General features: G+C 36.9%; 1 protein-coding gene across 4 annotated transcripts in view; it reads right to left on the bottom strand.

Annotated features, from left to right (window-relative positions):
• The window catches only part of ANKIB1 (ankyrin repeat and IBR domain containing 1), a 146,524-nt gene that overhangs the window by 15,505 nt on the left and 109,201 nt on the right, over positions 1-21,818 (bottom strand). For all 4 annotated transcript variants that reach the window (XM_011280382.4, XM_011280381.4, XM_045052363.1 and 1 more), the window contains 2 exons: positions 16,237-16,325; positions 7,781-7,911 (listed from right to left, as the gene is read on the bottom strand). In XM_011280382.4, the coding sequence (XP_011278684.1) occupies positions 7,781-7,911; positions 16,237-16,325 (220 nt within the window). The remainder of the gene's footprint in view (positions 1-7,780; positions 7,912-16,236; positions 16,326-21,818) is intronic.

Below are 21,818 nucleotides of genomic sequence, written 5' to 3'. Positions count from 1 at the left end.
AAACATATATGCAAACATCACCCTGTGTTAAGATGCAAATTGTTTTCTGATTTCTAGTCAACCACTTTGTAGAGATTAAACAATTCTGCCTCTGTGACCAGGAATAAATCTTCATAAAGACATGCCATCTTTTTCAATGTGTCCTCTGGGAACCTCATCTGCACTATGAAAGATGTGAGGGTAGTTCAAAATTACTGCTGATAAGGATAAATGAAAAAGTAAATCATAATATTATGAAGTAGTATCAAGGAATCTTTAAAAATAACAATAGGAGGGGTGCCTGGGTGGGTCAGTAGGTTAAGTGTCTGACTTTGGCTCAGGTCATGAACTCGCTTTCATGAGTTCAAGCCCCACGTCAGGTTCTGTGCTGACAGATCAGAGCCTGGAGCCTGCTTCGGAGTCTGTGTCTCCCTCTCTCTCTGACCCTCCCCTGCTTGTGCGTGCTCTCTCTCTCAAAGATTTTAAAAAATTAAAAAAATATATCAATAGGATATTCTTTCCCAGTGATAAAGACAGATACAATATTTAGTATTTGATTTTTCCAGTGCATGGTAGTCTTACTTTGGTCTCTGAAGCTTCACCAGTCTTCATCAGAAGTTGTTCTGATGACTTTGACAAATTGGTTTTGAAACCAGAAACAAGTTTGAAAGGTTTCTAAGTAGGGGGACTGATATAAAACCTGTTTCTCATTTTTAAGAAAATTTCACTTTCTTAATTACCAAAATTAGTAGATAATGCCAAAAATATGAGAATCCCAGTATGAAAATACATCCTTTTTAAATGCTTACAGATTGGGGGTCATAAAGATCTTCTCATTTTAAGTCTGTTTTCTTCTGGCACTTTTTTTTTTTAAACAGTTAAATATTGGAGCTGTTCAGAATTGATCTGGGTATACTGTATACAGTATGGATTCAACTTTCTTTTCCACACAGCTACCCAGTTATTTCAATTCTATTTACTGAACAGTTCATGTTTCTCCACTGATTGGAGATCCTCCTTTATGTAATATATACTAAATTCCCACATATCTGTGTCTATTTTCTGGGCTTTCTATTATGTTTCTAGATTAATCTCTAGATTCATGTTCCACCACCATGATGTTTTAATTATTGAGCTTTTACAACAGGCTTAGTATCTGACAAGGCTAGTTCCTCCTTAATGTTATTTTTCAGAGTTCTCCTAGCTGTTCTTGCTTTGTTTCTCCATGTGAACTTTTGAATTAGCTTATCTAGATACAGAAACAAAACCTGCTGGTATTTTTGTTTGGAATTTTTCTATCCAACAACCTTTCCAATTATCATCTTTTGTGCCCTACACAAAAGGGGGTCTTAAGGTTTTCTTCATATACGTTTTGTGTATTTCTTAAGTTTCTTTCTAGATAAATGAGGTTTTCCTTTTTAGTTTATATTCTATTTGGATGTTTTTGGTACACATGAAGGTTATTGCTTTCTGCATATTAATTTTCTACTCTAATTTACTGAATTTTGTTAGTTTTTAAATTGATTCTTGTGGGTTTTCTGCAATCTGCAAAAAAACTTTTTTTTTATCGCTTCATTTCTAATTTTTACATCTCTGATTTCTTCCTATTGTCTAAATATGTTGACTGGTATCACCAGTCCAAGTTAATACTATTTGAACAGCTCCTTATCTTGTTCTTGATTTTAGTGAGAGTACCTCTAGTATTTCCCATTAAATATCATGCTAACTTTTGGACTGAAGTAGATTTATTTTTATCACACTAAGGAAGAGTCCATCTATACCTATTTCTTTGAGTGTCTTAATAAAGAATGGTTGTTGATTTTTTTGTCAAATGCCCTTTTGGCACCTACAGAACATATATATGGTTTTTCTCTTTGGATCTACTAATAAGACAAGGTACAGCAATTGCTCTTAAAAAGCAATAGCTTAAAAAAATTTTTTTTGGATGTTTATTTATTTTTGAAGGAGAGAAAGACAGAGCTTGAGGGGAGGGGCAGAGAGAGAGGGAGACACAGAATCAGAAGCAGGCTCCAGGCTCCAAGCTGTCAGTACAGAGCCCGAGGTGGGTCTCAAACCCGTAAACCATGACCTGAGCCGAAGTTGGAGGCACAACCGACTGAGCCACCCAGGTGCCCATCATTTTATTTTTTAATGTTTGTTTATTTTTGAGAGAGAGAAACAAAGTATGAGTGGGGGAGGGGCAGAGAGAGGGAGACACAGAATTGAAGCAGGCTCCAGGCTCTGAGCTGTCAGCACAGAGCCTGACACGGGGCTGGAACTCACCCACCGTGAGATCATGACCCGAGCCGAGGTCAGACGCTTAACTAACTGGGCCACCCAGGCACCCCCAGCAATAGCTTTTTAAATACCGAACCATTCTTGTATTCCGGAAATAAACCCCATGTGGTCAATTACTTCTTTTTTTATAAAACAAAATTTTCTAATTGAGATATAGTTAACAATTATATTAATGTTTTCTGCTGGATTATATTTGCTAAGATTTCCCCCCCTCTAATATCTTATTTAGGATTTATGCATTATTGTTCATAAGTAAGACTGATCTATAACTTTCTTTTAATATTTATAATCTTGTGTTGATATCAAGGTTCTCACTTTATAGTAATTTGAAAGTTTTCATTTTTTAAAAATGTTTATTTTTGAGAAAGAGAGAGACAGAGTGTGAGTGGGGAAGGGGCAGAGAGAGAGAGGGAGCCACAGAATCTGAAGCAGGCTCCAGGCTCCAGCTGTAAGCACAGAGTGCGACACAGGGCTGGAACCCACTAACAGTGAGATCCTGTGCGACCTGAGCCAAAGTCAGATGCTTAACTGAGCCACCCAGGCGCCCCTCATTTTTTTTTTTTTAAACAACTCCCAGAAATAGTTTAAGTCACAATAGAATTGCCTGTTCTTTAAAGGTTTGATAAAATTCTATTGTGAAACTGTTAGGGCCTATTGCTTTAAAGGGGGGAGATTGCCGAAAAACTTTCTGTCTTCTATGGAAATAAGTTTGTTTGGGTATTTCTTCTAGGATCAGTTTTAATAAATTATACTTTCTTAGAAAATCAATCCATTCCACTCCAGGGCGCCTGGGTGGCTCAGTTGGTTAAGTGTCCGACTTTGGCTCAGGTCATGATCTTGCAGTTTGTGAGGTCAAGGCCCACATTGGGCTCTGTGCTGACAGCTCATACCCTGAAGCCTGCTTCCGATTCTGTGTCTCCCTCTCTCTTATGACCCTGCTCTGCTCACGCTGTCTTTCAAAAGTAAAAATAAACATTAAAAAAAAAATTAAAAAAAAAAAATCAATCCATACAAATTCAAGTTTGCTTTATTTATTGATTAGTCCCCTTAATTCTTATACCATGTTTTTGAACTCCCTTATCTTCATTTTTTTCTTATGTAAGCTTAATGGTTTATCTTATCTTAAAAAAAAAACAAAATATTTTTTGGATTTATTAGTTGTATTGTTTTTCAGTTTTTACTTCACTGATTTCTGCTTAAAAAAAATCCTTCCTCCTGGTAGTCTCCAAGTTTATTGTTTTTCTAATTTTTAAAGTCATATGCTTAAATCATTCCTTATTTTGTATTGCTTTAATAAGGCTAGGGGACATTTCTGAGCAGTGCTTTAGATATAGGTACTCAGCTTCTGATAAAGTAATATTTTCATTATCCTAGTTTTCTATATATGCTTTAATTCCCACTTTTACATCCTTTTTTTCTTTTTTTTTTTTTACTCAGGAGTTGAGAGATTTAAATTTTCCAAATGGAAAGGCCTTTATTACTAATTTCCTTTTTTTCCTTTTTTAAATTAACTTTAAAAAAATATTTTTTTAAATTTACATCCAAATTAGCATATAGTACAACAATGATTTCAGGACTAGATTCTCTAGTGCCCCTTACCCATTTAGCCCATCCCCCTCCCACAGCCTCTCCAGTAACCCTCAGTTTGTTCTCCATATTTCTGAGTTTCTTCTGTTTTGTCTCCCTCCCTGTTTTTATATGATTTTTGTTTCCCTTCCCTTATGTTCATCTGTTTTGTCTCTTAAAGTCCTCATATAAGTGAAGTCATATGATTTTTGTCTTTCTGTGACTAATTTCACTCAGCATAATACCCTCCAGTTCCAGCCACATAGTTGCAAATGGCAAGATTTCATTCTTTTTGATTGCTGAGTAATACTCCATTGTAGAGATATATATACCACATCTTCTTTATCCATTCATCCATCAATGCACATTTGGGCTCTTCCCATACTTTGGCTATTGATGATAGTGCTGTTATAAACATTGGGGTGCATGGGCCCCTTCAAACAGCATACCTGTATCCCTTGGATAAATGCCTGGTAGTGCAATTGCTGGGTCGTAGAGTAGTTCTACTTCTAGTTTTTTGAGGAACCTCCATACTGTTTTCCAGAGTGGCTGCACCAACTTGCATTCCCACCTTTATTACTAATTTCTATTTCATTCCATTATGATAAGAGAATGCTACTATTACTATTTCTATTTTCTGCAGTATTACTGAGATTTTCTTTGATGAACAATGGTCAATGTTTTTGCTAATGCTCTATGGATACTTGCAAAGATGGTGTAATCCCTATTTTCAGGATATAGAATTTGAATATACAGCAATCAGATATACCTTAGTAATTATGTTAAATCTTCTGTATCTTTACTAATTTTTTCTTTACCTGATAGGTCATGAACACAGAAATGAATTAAAGTCTCTGTATTCATCTAGCTCTTCACTAACATGCATTTACACAATAAATTGTGGATATCAAGGTTCTGAGAGTATGCAGGTTTTGTTGTTTGCTATTAGCAAACTCTGTGCCTAATTTGATACAAGTACCCTTCAGTACAGCTTTACTGATATCTCCAAATTAGTGGCAAAACTTTCTACAAAATAGCCAAATTTCATATTCTATTAGAAAAAGAATACAGAACTTAAATAACTTTTATTTTTTAGTTGCAGCATATAGTTTTACAGACTCAGTTGAAGAAAATTACTGTAAGTGATTTAAAATGTGTGAGAATGCAAAACTTAAATAGTCTCCTAAAAATTATCTAAAAGGAAATGAATAAAAGTGGGTTTTTTCCTGAAATATACAAAACTATTTTTATAAGGCTAAATTTGTTATTCTTCTGTTTTTTTAAAAAATTTTTTTAATGTTTATTTTTGAGATAGAGGCAGAATGTGAGTGGGGAGGGTCATAGAGAGGAGAAACAAACTATGAAGCAGGCTTCAGGCTCTGTGTTGTCAGCACAGAGCCCGATGTGGGTCTCGAACCCACAAACGGTGAGATCATGACCTGAGCCGAAGTCGGATGCTTAACTGACTGAGCCACCCAGGCGCCCCACTATTCTTCTAAGATGTTTAACAGTTTGATTCCAGAAAGTAAAAACTGTGTATTGCGTCACAACACTGTGACATTAATAAAAGTAGATTATGACTTAGTCATTATATTACAGCATGGATTCAATTACACATGATCTGTTGTTCCACTTTCACATTTAAAAAGACAATTCTAAAAGTATAAAATTTTTCTGTAGCAAGGTTATTACTTTCTAGATGTCTTTCTTCTTCTGTGTCCTAAGAATTGTTAGTTTCTTTTGTTCAATGCAAATACTTCAGATGGTATATTAGACAAGACTATTACATTTACATAGTGTGCAAGTAAATGTTTCTTTTAAATGCAACAGAAGCTTAAGCAAAAAGCTGTTTAAGATAAAAAATCTTAAATCATTAGCCTGATGAATTCATGAAAATATTCACTCAATACGTATTTGTCAACTACTTACTACTGGTAGGTGTTTGAAGGAAATAAAGGTAATTATCGGATCTTGCCTCTTTACTGACTCTTTATTAGTAGCCCAACTGCTGATTTTTTATGGTCAACCTGTATTTCTTTACACATCTATATAGTCTGTATCAGATTTTCTAAGAAAAAACTAATAATGGATATTGGAGAGAAGACCACAAATAAAATACTTTTGGCCTGACCAGCTGAACTAATAATAAGCACCTCTGAGCATTTTGCTCAGAACACTGTACTACATTTTTTTCTTCTTCCTTCTTAGGAAATCATTACTGTCTCACTAAGACAACTAATTTATATTAATTTTATAGTACTAATTAGCTTATAAAAATGATCTGGTAACTGCTATCATTTTTTATGTAATAATGATAATGATCATTAGCTTTAATATTAAAGCTCAACTCCTACTGGGGCTCTTGGGTGACTCAGTTGGTTAAGCGCTGGACTCTTGATTTCAGCTCAGGTCATGATCTCATGGTTTATGGAATTGAGGCCTTGTTGCGTTGGGCTCTGAGCTGACAGTGCAGAACCTGCTTGGGATTCTATTTCCCCTCCTCTCTCTGCTCCTCTGCTGCTTGTGCTCTCTCTCTCTCTCTCAAAAATAAATCAATAAACTTAAAAATATATATTAAAAAAATCAAGTAATACTTAGAAGATATTGATGTATTTAATATTGGAATCTTCTGAACTATTTGGGTTTCTTTCACAATGTAAATTAGAAAAGTTACATTATCCTCTCAATTTTAAGTAATTATTTTTTATATACATGGAGCTTCCAATGAAAAGAAAAAAATTGGATATCATTATAATTTTAAAACAAAAATGTTTATAAATTTGGCATGGATTAATAAAATATTTATTAACCTAATCCAGAGAATTTTTTTTTAAAATTTTTTTTTTCAACGTTTATTTATTTTTGGGACAGAGAGAGACAGAGCATGAACGGGGGAGGGGCAGAGAGAGAGGGAGACACAGAATCGGAAACAGGCTCCAGGCTCTGAGCCATCAGCCCAGAGCCCGACGCGGGGCTCGAACTCACGGACCGCGAGATCGTGACCTGGCTGAAGTCGGACGCTCAACCGACTGCGCCACCCAGGCGCCCCCCTAATCCAGAGAATTTATTTTAAATATGGCAGTTTCTTTCTATGCAACTATGTCAGGAGGGTAGTCTTCCAAAAGTCATTATTTATATTAGCTATTTTTTGGTCAAGATCTTTGTTGGCATTTTCATTTCCATTATTTTTAAGTTTATTTATTTTTGAGAGAGAAAGTGAGAGCATGAGCAGGGGAGGGGCAGAGATAAGGGAGGGGAGAGACAGAATCCCAAATAGGCTCTATGCTGATTGTGTGAGCCTGATGTGGGGCTCAATCCCATGAACCATGAGATCATGACCTGAACCGAAATCAAGAGTCGGACACTGAACTGACTGAGCCACCCAGATGCTGCAGCATTTTCAATACAGGAAATAATTACTTGTTTGATTGATGATTTCATTAGCAGACTTAAAGTCTGCCTACAATCTTAGGTACCTTTATTATATAGCCACTTACACATAGACACCAAGATTTAGATTTGGACCTAGTGGAATTGCCTGGGTCCTGACTTGGGCTTTGAAACTAAGCTGTGTGCTCAAAAGCCAGCTTTGTAAGAGATCTCTATATAAAGTAGCACTTTATCATTTAATATTATTATTTATATACAGGCAAAACTCTCAAAATAATCACTAGGAGAGATGATTAGCAGGGAAAGATTCAGGCATTTTTGATCTTCTGGCCAAATATCACTGAATCCTTAACCTATTTTTAACATTCATCATGAGTATAAAATTTAGTAGTATAAAGCAATACTTATGTCATTCAACAAAGAATATAGAATTTAATCTGCTAGAATCCATCTGAAACCCAGCAACATTTTTATGCTTGTTTCTTCTTTGGATTAACAGATTAAGATTCTAACAGCAAAGCATGCAAAATCCTCTTCAACTTCTTACCTTGGCACACTGCATGTGATTGCATCCCTCATTCTTCTGTATCGGAGACTTACAGTTAGCACAAGGCTTGGAGTTCGTTAACAACCAGAGACAATTGGCAGCATCCTCATAAGCTTCACTAACTCCTACAACTTTGGGATATTAAGCACAAACACAATATACATGATTTAGTGTATAACTTCAGAGGGAACCTCCCCCTACCCCCTGTGAAAGTGTTCTTTGTAGGCTGTCTCTAAGTTTTAACCACGTATTTTTCTTTTCTTTTTTTTAATGTTTATTTATTTTTGAGAGAAAGAGAGACAGAGCACAAGTAGGGGAGGGGCAGAGAGAGAGGGAGACACAGAATCTGAAGCAGGCTCCAGGCTCCAAGCTCTCAACACAGAGCCCGATGAAGGGGTTGAACTCAAGAACCATGAGATCATGACCTGAGCTGAAGTTGGACGTTTAGCTGACTAAGCCACCCAGGCGCCCCAAACCATGTATTTACTTTCTTATTAGGATCTATGGCAAAGTTTTAAAACTGCTTTATTCTGAATAGCAGGATTATAGGATAAGGAGGTGTATTCCAAAAGCTTGATATATGAAATATGATTTAAAGATTTCTTTCTAAAGTTGTGTTCAAATAAATTGGGGAAGAAAAAACCCATTTTAAAAAAGTAATATATTTGAGAAACTTAACAGGAACCCATGGGGGAGGGGAAGAAAAAAAAAAAAAAAGAGGTTAGAGTGGGAGAGAGCCAAAGCATAAGAGACTGTTAAAAACTGAGAACAAACTGAGGGTTGATGGGGGGTGGGAGGGAGGAGAGGGTGGGTGATGGGTATTGAGGAGGGCACCTTTTGGGATGAGCACTGGGTGTTGTATGGAAACCAATTTGTCAATAAATTTCATATATTAAAAAAAAAAAGTAATATATTACTGTCTGTTTAAATTAACTATTGTAGAAAGAATGGCCCCTAGACCATAATTTCTTGTGGGTCAGTTGTAAACGTAATGACCAGATACTTTTCACCATAGTAAAAAACATGAAAGTTATATTGAAATATCAATATTTTTATCCATGAAAACTTCAGATAAACTAAAAATGAATCCCATGTGACATGTCTAAAACTTATCATTTCCCCCAAACCTGCCTCTTTCTCTATTCCCTGTCCTAGTAAATGATATGATCATCAACTCAGAGTCAATCCAGGAAGACCATGATTTTGGACACCCTCCTTTCCCTCACCTGCCACATTCCATTGTTTCTACCTCTTTCTCTTTGTTTATGTCTCCTCTCAATTCCCACTGCTTACTGCTTTAACTAAGGTACTCCACACCTCTTGCCTAGACAATTAAAACACACAAAAAAACAATCTATTTCCCTGGCTCCTTCTTCTGCCCCCGACTTCTACTATACTGCCTACACAGTGATCTTTTAAAAATACAAATTGCTTTTTGGGGTACCTGGGTGGCTCAACTGGTTAAGCGTCCAACTCTTGATTTTGGCTCAAGTCATGATCTCACAGTTCCTGAGATAAAGCCCTACATTGGGCTCTGTGTCGATAGCGTGGAGCCTGCTTGGGATTCTCTCTCTCTCTCTCTCTCTCTCTCTCTGCCCCTCTCCCACTTGTGTGTGTGCTCTCAAAATAAATAAGAGAAAAAAAATAAAAAAACAAGTCTCCTTTAAATCTTTAAGATGCTCCCCACTGACTGCCAAGATAAAATAAAACTGCTTTAGCAAAAAATGCAAAGTCCTTCATGATTTGGCTGCTGTCTACCTGGCAAGCTTCTCCTACCCTCTAACCCCACACTAATCTTCTATTCTTCATCTGAAACTCAATTTATTCTACTTTGATTTGAGATCTGCAGTCTTACGGAATGTCATGGTTTTTAAAGATTCTAAATCTTACATTTTATGTTTTATAACCAACACCCCTCCCAGCACCCCAAGAGGAGAGTTAGCTGCTAGAGAGAGTTGCAGATGCACAATTAAAAAATCATTTTTTTCCTCCCTGTCAGTATTGTTTTTGTTTTCTAGCTCTAAGTGCACAGGGAAGCTCTACCTTTTCTTTCCTGAAAAAGATGTCCAAAACTCACTTTGACATCAATGCACATGGCCCATCCAATCAAGGCCCTGAGTACATGCAGCCACTCTCAAAAGGGTGGGGTAGTTATTGCACTGTTAAAAGCAGGTGAGAAATCAGACTCTTTGAGTTTTGAAGTTTAAAAGGAAAAATTACCCAACCCTAAAGAGGGAAGGGAGACAAAGGTTTGGGCTGGCTGACCTCTGAGACGTGACTCAGTATATGAACTGGAAGAGCTGAGCACTATGATTAGCCCTTCGATGGAGCTTAGCAGTGGAGGAGTGGGGCTGTCTTGCTGCAAGGAACCCCAAGTGCCTACCTACTTACGTTTGTTCAACAACAGAACAGCAGCTACTGCTGGACTATGAAGCACTGTTTTTCAATTTCACCACATAGCAAAGTGAGACAATAACAGCAATGAACGGACCAGACTCCACTCCAGTACTAAACCCACTTGGTAGAAGATGGTTTGATTAGGGTGTTGCTACAGAGAACTCTCAAGTTAATTTAGTGGAGAACAGGAGTTTCAGAAAGAACTTACTATACTTATAATCAGCTCAAGCTGTGGAGGTAATGCCATTTACAAAGGGTACTGCTTTAAAACCTAATCACTAAGTACAATGTCTAGTTTTTTGTTTTTTTTTTTTAAGGAGTGGCCTTTCTCCTCCTTTCAGCATCAACATTATTTTTAGCTCAGAGGCTCGAACATATTCTTATGGCCTTTATTGTCCATTGTTATAATAAATAAAGCACAAAGCCATTAAAACAAAGCAGCTTGTGTGGCCTGCAACATAACAGTTTTTTTCTACCACCCTCGAAGAGAATGCTAGTTCCTGTGTTCTAGAGGATTGTATGAAGTAAATTGTGTTCAAGAAATAACTATTATTAAAACAGAAACTTGTAGTGGGAAAAAGGCCTTTACTTCTAGTTCTCTGAACATGCTCATTTCATACATGTGCCTTTTGTATATACTCTTCCTCATACCTGCAATATCTATCTCCCTTCAGTCTACCTGGTAAGTTTTCTTCACCCTGAGTTCCAGACTCTTCAATTACATGACTATTGTATCTTGATCTTCCTTCTTCAATAATCTAGTGTGCTTAGGTCTCTTTGTAAGAAATATTAACTTCATTTAATCAAGTATTAGAGCATAACAATCTAAGATCTACTAGTAGAATCAACATGTATGTAAGTGAAAAAAATGTTGATTTTAAAGACTGACTTCTTAAAAAGACTATTTGAATTCTATTCAATAACCATTTATTATGTAGTATGGAAAAACTGGCCTGAAAATTTTTATAAATTAGCTATCTTTTCACAGAATATATAATCATTCTCCTTCTTGCTCTCATTAGACATAATAGAGGTGGTTTCAGTGCTGAAAAATAGTATTTGAATCCTTATATTGAATTCTTTGAACTAATCTTAGTATATCTTCTAATACTTTTTTCTCATTAGATTTTGTCACTCCTTTTGAGTCTCATAATTCAAAGACTTTGGAAAACTGGGCATAAAGGAGAAAATGATCTCAGGAATTGACAAGTTCAGTTGAAAATGCTTATGCCAAAGATATGTGACCATGATCCAAATTAATATGTAAACCATACAGCATTAAATCATACTTTTCTTTCTTGGAATATTATTTTTATATATTTAATGATGATGTTCTGCTTAAACATTTCAGTTGGTCCACTATTGTTTGCATTAAGCCTTATCCTAAATTTCATAAACTTCAGTGGCCATTAACAGTGGTCAACAGGTCATCACATTTCAGTATGGAGGACAATGAGAAAATTCCTAGGTTTTTCTCAGCAACTGGGAACTTTTCTGCAGTCTTGGCTTTGGTCCTTCTCCGGTAGACAACTTTTTAGGTATCCTCAGTCTTTTGTCTTCTATCCAATTTTCTAAAGTTCCTCCATTTTTCTGAATTAAAACCCTATTTGGAACTCTTTAAATGAATCTTCGGTTTTTAATTTGAGGTCTCCCTGTCTCTGGCCACCAAAGTAACTATGTACAGACTATATATACCATTTTCTAGTGCTTCTATTTCTCTTCTCTTTTCATTATCAGAATCATTATCGTATGTAAAGATATTTTGTCACAGTTCCACCAATAATCTGCACTTACTAGCTAGGTTGTTCTCTTTCTCTCCCTAGTAAAAACTTATTTGTGGGTATGGAATGATTGACCAATTTTACAATGTTAAAAGATAACTAAAAATAATCACCCATTTCAAAATGCTTGTTTTATATCTTAAATCAGACATGGCCATTTTCTACTCAAGAATTAAATAATATATTGTACTAATTACTTCCTGTTGTGCATTAAGTCTTCTAGGCAACTGGTAAGTACACTAGATTTACAACTTAATAAAATTACATCTTCTTAACTCTCCTCTCCTACCTGCATTGCCTGTGTCTTGTTCCAGCCCTCATATCCTCTTACCTGGACATTCTGAAGTTTTCTCAGAAATAGTGTTCTTACCTACTGTCTCAATGGTCCTTATTCACCATCCACACTTCCACCTGAGTGTTCTTTCTCAATAAGCATCTTGGATTATCACTCTCCGACTCCAAACTCCTTTTCAGTGTCTCAGGATGAAGTCAGACCTCCCAGCATTGCACATAACCTCTACCTCGCTGCACCCGTGACACCTGATTTGGACTTCTGCCTGTGCAGTCTCATCTCTGGTGCAGCACCTTCCTTTGCACTGGTTTGTACTCAGTATCTGCAGCCCTTGAATACACCATGCTATCTCACAGCTCTGCTTCACCCAAAGCCCCAGGACCCTTCCTGTGTGCGTGAAGTACATCTACCAGTTCTCAAGAAGCAGCTCAAGCACCAATTCTTTTATAATGCTTTTCCTCACACTCTCGTAGAGAACTGGTCTTCTCTTGCTCTCTTCCCTCCCTCACAATGTGCCACAGGTATGCTGTTCTTTCACAGCATTAATAATATTTCTTTTTCTTAGTTTTGTATATAGCTGTCTTCATCTCTAAAATGTAAATTTCAAGTAGTGGTCACCTTATTTCCATATTCTAATATAAAATACCACTTAATAAATGTTAAATAAATAATAAAGATATCACTTAAAAGCAACAAGTTATTTCTAAGTTTTCTCAGCATCTCTTCTAAGTTGCAGATAAGCACTTGTAAAATCCCACTGGACATCTCCACATATATGTCCTACAAGTACCTCAAGTTAACAATGTCTGTAACAAAACTCATTATTGTTCCCTGAAAGTTACTGTTTTTTAAAAAATATTTATATATTTATTTATTCGTGTGGGGGGTGGGAGGAGGGACAGAGACAGAGGGACAGAGAATCCCAAGCAGACTCCACGCTGTCCGTACACAGCTTGATGTGGGGCTTGAATTCATGACCTGTGAGATCAGGACCTGAACTGAGATGAAGAGTCGAACGCTTAACTGACTGAGCAACCCAGGAGCCCCAAAAGTTACCCATAACTGAATTTCCTAGGCTGACCAATGATCTACCCTCTTACTCAAATTAAAAATTCCCCTCCCTACTTTGATCTCTCCTTCAGTCTAACCTTCCTAGTCATCACTTATCTTTATAAAAATATCTCAGATGCCACTTCCCTACTTAAAAAATGCATTCTATGGCTTATTCTGTTAATAAAATAACTTCAGACAATTTGGCAAAACTTCACAATCTGGCAACACCTATCTTTCCAGCCTCATCTCTTACAAATTCTCCCATGGACATTAATGTTAGGCTTCATATAAATGTATAAAGAAATGTAAGTAGGTGGGCAATAGCAAACCATGTCTAATAAATATGTTTCTTGGTTCCCGAAGCAAAAAGAGAAAGCAAAACCCAATTGTCTTGTCATGTTTAAAGGTGTTGCAGGATATTAGTATTAATCTATGGAACTCACACATGTACACAGACCCACACATATCAGGAGAACAGGGAAAATGGATGGGTGTCAAGGGAGCAATGGCAAGCTATTATCTGGGATTCAAGAAAGACACACAACGTACCTGGGGAATAAAAACAATCTATACAGGTGTTTTTGATTTGGGAAGTTCCTAGCATGTACCAGGTCATCAAAAAAATATTTGCTGAGGAGGGTCTGGGTGGCTCAGTCAGTTATGAGTCCGACTTCAGGTCATGATTTGTGAGTTTGATACCCGGTTCAGGCTCTGTGCTGAAAGCTCAGAGCCAGAAGCCTGCTTCAGATTCTGTGTCTCCCTCTGTCTCTGCCCCTCCCCTGCTCACACTCTGTCTCTCTCTCAAAAATAAATAAGCATAAGCAAAATTAAAAAAAAAAAAAAGAATTGGAAATATTAAAAAGAATTGTTGATTGAATGATAGAACGTACAGGGTAGAAATATTTTATTGGATCTCACCATGAAATAACCTAAGATTATCCACTTCTTTTTCTCCTGGATAAGGGACATAAGCCTTCTCATCATGTGAAAGGTATCTCCCTATCAATTAATAAACTGATATTCTGGTTTACACAGTAGTCTCTTCTTCATGGATTTGAATGACCCTGAGTCAATGCATAAAATGAATCTTGTGAATCTAAAACGCTAAGGACAAGCTCTTGGGCAATGGTGTATTGCCTGATAGAATACAAAACTGTAGGGTTTCACAGCTGTCAGCCAGACTCTGCCAGCATCACTTCAGCTGCTGACAGGAATAACTGCCAGATCTCTGCCTCTGCAGATATGCTAAAACCCAATTCCTCTCTCACTGTCTTCAGGAGGATTCTTTAAAAAAAAAAAAAAATTATTTTTTTAACATTTATTCATTTTAGAGAGAGCACGAGTAGGGGAGGTGCAGAGAGAGAGACACACACACAGAATCTGAAGCAGGCTCCAGGGTCTGAGCTGTCAGCACAGAGCCTGACATGGGGCTGAACTCACGAGCCGTGAGATCATGACCTGAGCTGAAGTCAGATGCTTAACGGACTGAGCCACCCAGGTGCCCACCTTCAGGAAGATTCTATGACACCCGCCTGCCCAGCCTGATTTACTCTCATCTTTATCCAACTATAGTAGTTATCATGTGATACTTTAATGATCTGACTGCTTCCCTTCTAGCCTATTACTTTTTGAAGGCTGGCATCATCATCATGTGCTTTGCTCATAATAAGTATAGGTTCACTGAGTGAATTTTTTTTTTAATTTTTTTTAATGTTTATTTATTTTTGAGAGAGAGAGGGACAGAGTGTGAGCAGGAGAAGGGCAGAGAGAGAGGGAGACACAGAATCTGAAGCAGGCTCCAGGCTCTGAGCTGTCAGTACAGGGCCCAACAGGGGCTCAAACTCACAAACTGAGAGATCATGACCTGAGCTGAAGTTGGACGCTTACCCTACTGGGCCACCCAGGCGCCCCTGAGTGAGTTCTTTTTTTTTTAAATTTTTATTTATTCTTAATTTTGAGAGCTAGAGCACATGTGCAGTTGTGCATGAGCGGGGCGGGGGGACGGGCACAGAGGGAAAGAGAGAGAGAATCTTAAGCAGGCTCGATGTCCAGATGAAGCTCAGTGAAGGCCTTGATCTCATGACCATGAGAACATGACCTGAGTCGAAATCAAGGGTCGGATGATCAACGGACTGAGCCACCCAGGTGCCCCAGTTAATTCTTAATCCTGATTTGTAATACCTGCAACTAATTCCATTATATAAAAAGTTAAAAAAATTAACTTTTATATTAATTTGAAAATAAACAGTTGTCATAAAACACTTTAGGGGATGAGAAATTATTGCAAAGCAGATATATTTACTTGTTAAATGCAGGAATTGCTATTAGGAAGGCTAATTCAAACCCATTCTGTTTCTAGGCACATACCCTGTTCCTGATGTCACTCAATCCAATCTAAGGGTTAATTTCCTCATCTGAAAAATGGAATTACTAACACCAATTTCATACCATTTCTGTAGGATTAATATTTATAAAAATCTCAGTTAAAATAGTTATAGACATGGCATTTAATATAAGTAAATCTAAAGAGCCACATAATACCAAGAAATTAACTTGTCTTATCATCCAATGGAAGATTCCAGGGAAGTAAGAAACTTCCTCTCACTACAGTTTATACATTTCTTCCCTTAAAGTACAGAAAAGCTAGTTGGTCCACCCCAGGATAAAGGGGAATGGCTGTAGGAGAAGGACTTAAATGTGACCCGTTTACCCTGTTTATCTTAACTTAAAACAGTCCATCAGAAATATGGAACCTCTGATTCACCATTGCAAAAACCTTGTGATGTCCAAAAGGGTGTTGGTTAGAGGTGTAATGTTAAACAGGAGAGCTATAGCATTGAAAACTTACTTAATGAAGACTCTAAGTAATATGACCATATTATCTTTTGAATGCTATTAGAACATATAGTATAGCTTTCTAAGATTCCTCTTACGTTCTTCTGGTTTCATTTCAGTTATTTTTTGTAGCCAATTTTTCCATGTTTGGCAGTCACAAGGCTCATGTGCTTCACCAAGGCACTCCCTGAAGAGGAAAACATAGAAAATTAAATATTCTTTATCAACATTCTTAAATATTCTTTATCAACATCAAGGCAAAAGAACAGGTGAAAAGTGTTCTTCCAATTAAAAAAACATTTTTTTAAGTTTATTTATTTTTGAGAGAGACGGACAGCGAATGAGGGAGGGGCAGAGAGAGAGAGAGAGAGAGAGAGAGAGAGAGAGAATCCCAAGCAGGCTCTTGTCTGCAGTGGCATCACAGAGCCCAATGCCAGGGTCAATCTCATGAACCATGCAATCATGATCTGAGCTGAAACCAAGAGTTGGATACTTAACTGACTGAGCCACTCAGGTGCCCCAGTGCGCTTCCAATTTTAAAGCTGAGAAAACTGAAGCACAGTGACTAGTGAGAAATGAAGTATTTCAATAGAGGAAGTGAAAATATGATTCTAGAGCTTGATACTGCCAGGTCAATTTTTTTTTAAAGCAGCACATTCATTTACACATTTTTAAAAGTTCCAAATAGATTACCTAACATTTATAATTTACTTTTGCATGCTATAAGTTATGAGCTATAAAATATTTTTATCAGTTAGGTTCTGTCCTCACTAATACTACTCAAAGTTTGTTCCCTGGGATAGCAGCATTGCCACTGCTCAGGAGCTTGTTAAACATGCAGAAGAGCAGGCCCATAAGACCTACTGATTTAAATCTACATTTTATCAAATTACCACGTGACCCGTCTGCATTTTAAAGTTTGAAAAGTACTGTTTTACATTAAATTTTTGTTACTTTGACCTTGGAATCCCCAAGTAACAGCTAGGGCAATTTAATTTACCATTGAGTTTGCTGAATCCCAATTTTCTGTTTAACTGGAATTTGGCAAATTTTGATTTAAATAATTAAAAACATATCAAATTATCATTTGTAACTTGATTTTACATTCTTTCTATAGCTATATAGAAAATCCAACAGGCTTAAGGGGGAGGCTGGGTGGCTCAATCGGTTGAGTGTCTGACTGTTATGATCTCAACAGTCATGGGATTGAGCCCTGTGCTGATGGCTCGGAGCCTGCTTGGCAGACTCTCTCTTCCTCTCTCTGCCTCTCCCTCACCTCCTCTCACAATAAATAAATAAACATAAAAAAAAAAGGCTTAAGGCCTTTAAAAGTTACTTATTTTAATTCAATACAATGGTATATTCTGTAGTACAAAGGAAATTTTACAGTAAATAACAAAATATCATTTTGAAAGGAGAAAAACCCAATCTGTAGGTGCCATCATCATCATCATCATCATCATCATCATCATGTGTTATTTTAAACAAAGATCTTATTTGCAAAGTTTAAGTCTTAAGAAGACACACCTGTTGATGCAGGTAGAGTCTTACCAACTCTGAAGAACATTTTACTATATTAAGAATGTTTTGGGGCACTTGGGTGACTCGGTTAAGTGTCTGACTTCAGCTCAGGTCATGACCTCAGTTTGTGGGTTCGAACCATGCACAGGGTTCTGTGCTGACAGCTCTGCTAAATTTCAGTATCTCCTCTCCCTCTGCTCCTGCCCTGCTCGCTCCATCTCAAAATAAATAAACAACCACGTAAACAAACAAACAAACAAATGAATTGAATGAATGAATGAATGTTTCAATTCTCCTTAACTACTATTAAAAAAAATAGATGCTAACTAGTGTTGGGAAGGATGTGGAGAAACTGGAACCCTTATGCAGTGCTGGTAAGAATCTAAAATGATGCAGTTGCTATGGAAAACAATTTGATGGTTCCTCAAAATTTAAAACACAGAATTATTACATGATCTATCAATTACACTGCTAGATATATACCTAAAAGAATTGAAAGTTTCACAACGACTAAAATTTTCTCACCAATGTTTATAACAGCATTACTCACAAAAGCCAGAATATGGTTTACAACCCATATATCCATTAACAGATGAACAGATAAACAAAATGTGGTGTATATACACACAATGGAATTATTAGTTGGCCATAAAAAGAAATGAAATTCTGATACACACTACAACATGGATGAAACTTGAGACATTATGCTAAGTGAAATAAGTCACACACAAAAAGATAAATATCGTATGATACCACTTACATTAAATATTCAGAAAAAGGAATTCACAGACAGTAGAATGGTGGTTAACAGTGGCTATGGGGCAAGGGAAGATGGGGAGTTATTGTTTAATGGTTAGAGTTTCTGTTTGGTATGAGGTAAAAAGTTCTATAAATGGATAGGAAATGGTTGCACAACATTAGGAATGTACTTAAAACCTCTGAATTATATACTTAAAAATGCTTTGAAGGGAAAAAAAAAGCATCAATTATCTTGAAAGAGTAATTTAGTTTCTTTAAGTTCCTGATATTACTGGGGTGCCTGGGTCACTCAGTTGGTGGAGCATCTGATTCTGGATTTCAGCTGAGGTTATGATCTCAAGGTCCTGGGATTGAGTCTTGAGTCGGACTCCGAGCTGAACATGGAGACTGCTAAAGATTTATTTTCTTTCTTTTTCTTTCTTCCTTTCTCTTTCTTCCTTTCTTCCTTCCTTCCTCCCTCCCTCACTCCCTCCCTTTCTTTCTCTTTTTTTCTTTTTCTTTTTCTTTTCCTTCCTTCCTTCCTTCCTTCCTTCCTTCCTTCCTTCCTTCCTTCCTTCCTTCCTTCCTTCCTTCCTCCTCTTTCTCTTTCTCTCTCTCCCCCCACCCTGCCCCCCCGGTTCTCTGCCCCACTTGTGTGCTCTCTTTAAATTAAAAAAAAAAAAAGTGTTAAAAAAAAATTCCTGACATTACTGTATCTGGGCATTTGGGAAATCTTTTCCATAAGTGTGGTTTTATAGTTTCTTAGGAATTTAGTGGTGACTTAACAGTCATTCAAAAAATATTGGGTTGATTAAAAATGGAAGTAAAAAAATGCAAGTAGACGTATTATATATTACATTCACTTTAGTACATATTAAAATCGACTCTGCTTTCCAGAAATATAAGGGATATCTGTGATAACTGTTAATTTTAATTTGGCACATATACTAGCATACACTAGAGTAAAAAATATGCCACAGATCTAGGAACAGTGTTTCCATATGGTGCTTAGGAATACATGCAGGAATAGAGTGTCTAGATTTGTCATGACTTATTAAAAAACAATTTAGGTGTAAAATAGACTTCTATATCTGCAGTATCTAAATGAAGCCAATGAAATAAATTATTTCTGTTAACTTTAAAGTTTTTTCCCTATGAAGATTAAACAACACATTGAATATTTTTTCCCTACTAGAATCAATACCAGTATGACTGGCTCTGGTGTCAGAACATTTTCTGACAGAACCAGGAAAATAATCATGAGGGTTGTGAGAGGAAAACCCAATGTTTACAAATGGAATCTGAAAAAATAAATGCTATTTCTTCAAAAGGCCATAATTGCTTATCGGTGTGCTTGGTTCCCTAAGGTGCTGCATTAGACAGCAATACAAATGTTCTTTTCCAGAACCTCACTGGAGGATATAGACCTGCTGTTTCCTCAGGTGCTAGCTCAATCAGCAGGATCACTCTGCATGTTATAACTAGGCGGCACAGTTTCCAGAGCAATGCTAAGAGTGGGTATATAAATAGGAGAGGCTTATAAATAATAAATAAGTTAGAGCAAGGACTGTAAATTAAAAAGGGAGTTATTTTAAAACTAAGGCATTTGCGAAAATAAGCCCAAACTACTTTAAAGTATGGTAATAACAATGTTACCAGACATTACATGGTTGAAAATCTGAATTATGCCATGTGTAGGGAAAGGGTTATTCTGAGAGAAGTAATGAAGAGACTGGAATATTCTACAAACACTGGAAAGTTAAATATCTGAAGAAAGTTTCAACCAAGACACCAATAACTGGTGACAAGTTTTCTGACAGACCTAGCACCTGCTGTTGAGACTGTACCTCAAAATGTCACTAAAAACAAGTGAATTGGAAGAGGAATTTTGTTATATAGTTAAATGAAATGCAGACACACCAATAGAGTGAGTTCACTAAGGGGAAAAACTGCTTCATTATAAAGGAAAAAGAGGTTATCTAATATAAAATCCTTAACCCTGTCCAAATATGATAGTTAACTAATATAAAGAGATCAAGGAATGGTTCTTTCCTTGAAAATTTGTCAATATGCACAACCATTGGCAGAAATATACAGTGACTCCAAAGGATTCTGGAAAAGTAAAAACCTTCTACTAAAGTTTCATCACCTGATGGAAGAAATTTCTATCAAGAAGTTGACAATTTCAGTTCACTGACATTTTAGAACTATATTAATGACGAATCCTGATTAAGTAGAAATCCTCATTTTATGATTTTCTTCCTTTAGTTAACTTTCTCCCTTAATTAACAAATCAACTAAAAATAATAATTCAAAAACTAGAATTTGGGGGGCACCTGGGTGGCTCAGTTGGTTAAGCATCTAACTCTTGGTTTCAGCTCAGGTCATGATCTCACAGTTGAGGAATTTGAGCCCCAAGCTGGGCTCTGTGCCGAAAGCACGGAGCCTGCTTGGGATTCTCTCTCTCCCTCTTTCTTTGCCCCTCCCCCATCCTCTTGAGAAAAAAAAAAAAAAAGCTAGTAGTTTTGAGTTTACCAGGCAATGTTGTAATACCTTACATATACTGACTCATTTAATCCACATAACAACTCTTTCAAATTCGTACTATTATCCCCATTTTTAAAAATTTTTTTCTTTCTTTTCTTCATTTTCTTTTTTTATAATTTTTTAATATATATTTTTGAGAGACCAAACATGCACATAAGTGGAGGTGGGGCAGAGAGTGAGAGAGTGAGAGTGAGAGAGTGAGAGAGTGAGAGAGAGAGAGAGAGAGAGAGAGAGAGAGAGAGAGAGAGAATCTGAAGCAGGCTCTGCACTATTGGTGCAACGCCCGACACGGGGCTTGAACTCACAAACTCAGTGATCATGACCCGAGTCGAAGTCAGATGTTCAACTAACTGAGCCACCCAGGTGCCCCTAATATCCCTATTTAATATTTATTTATTTTTGAGAGAGAGAGAGAGAGAGGCGTGAGTGGGGGAGGGCAGAGAGCGAGACACAGAATCTGAAGCAGGTTCCAGGCTCTGAGCTGTCCGCATAGAGACTGATGTGTGGCTTGAACTCAAGAACCATGAGATCATGACCTGAGCTGAAGTCGGACACTTAACCGACTGAGCCAGCCAGGTGCCCCCATATCATCCTATCTAAAATGCACAGAGAGGCTCAATACTCTGCCAAAGGTCACACAAGGAGCAAGCATATGAGCTGAGATTTGAAGCCAAATTGTTTGACTTTGGAACTAGTACATTTTATGTTGACTGCATCAGTTACAAAGGCTTCAATTGTATCACTGTATTATAAGAGAAGATGCTTGTTTATCATCAAGTCACACAGCTAGTTAATGCCAGTTAAGTCTCAAATGCAGGTCCTATGTTTCCCATGTCAATCATGTGCTCCACTGAAATCCGATAAATTGAACTTT

Source organism: Felis catus, chromosome A2, assembly GCF_018350175.1.
Source record: "Felis catus isolate Fca126 chromosome A2, F.catus_Fca126_mat1.0, whole genome shotgun sequence".
Lineage (NCBI taxonomy): Eukaryota > Metazoa > Chordata > Mammalia > Carnivora > Felidae > Felis > Felis catus.
The sequence above is the reverse complement of the archived record's forward strand: the minus strand, read 5'-3'. Positions and strand labels throughout refer to the sequence as shown.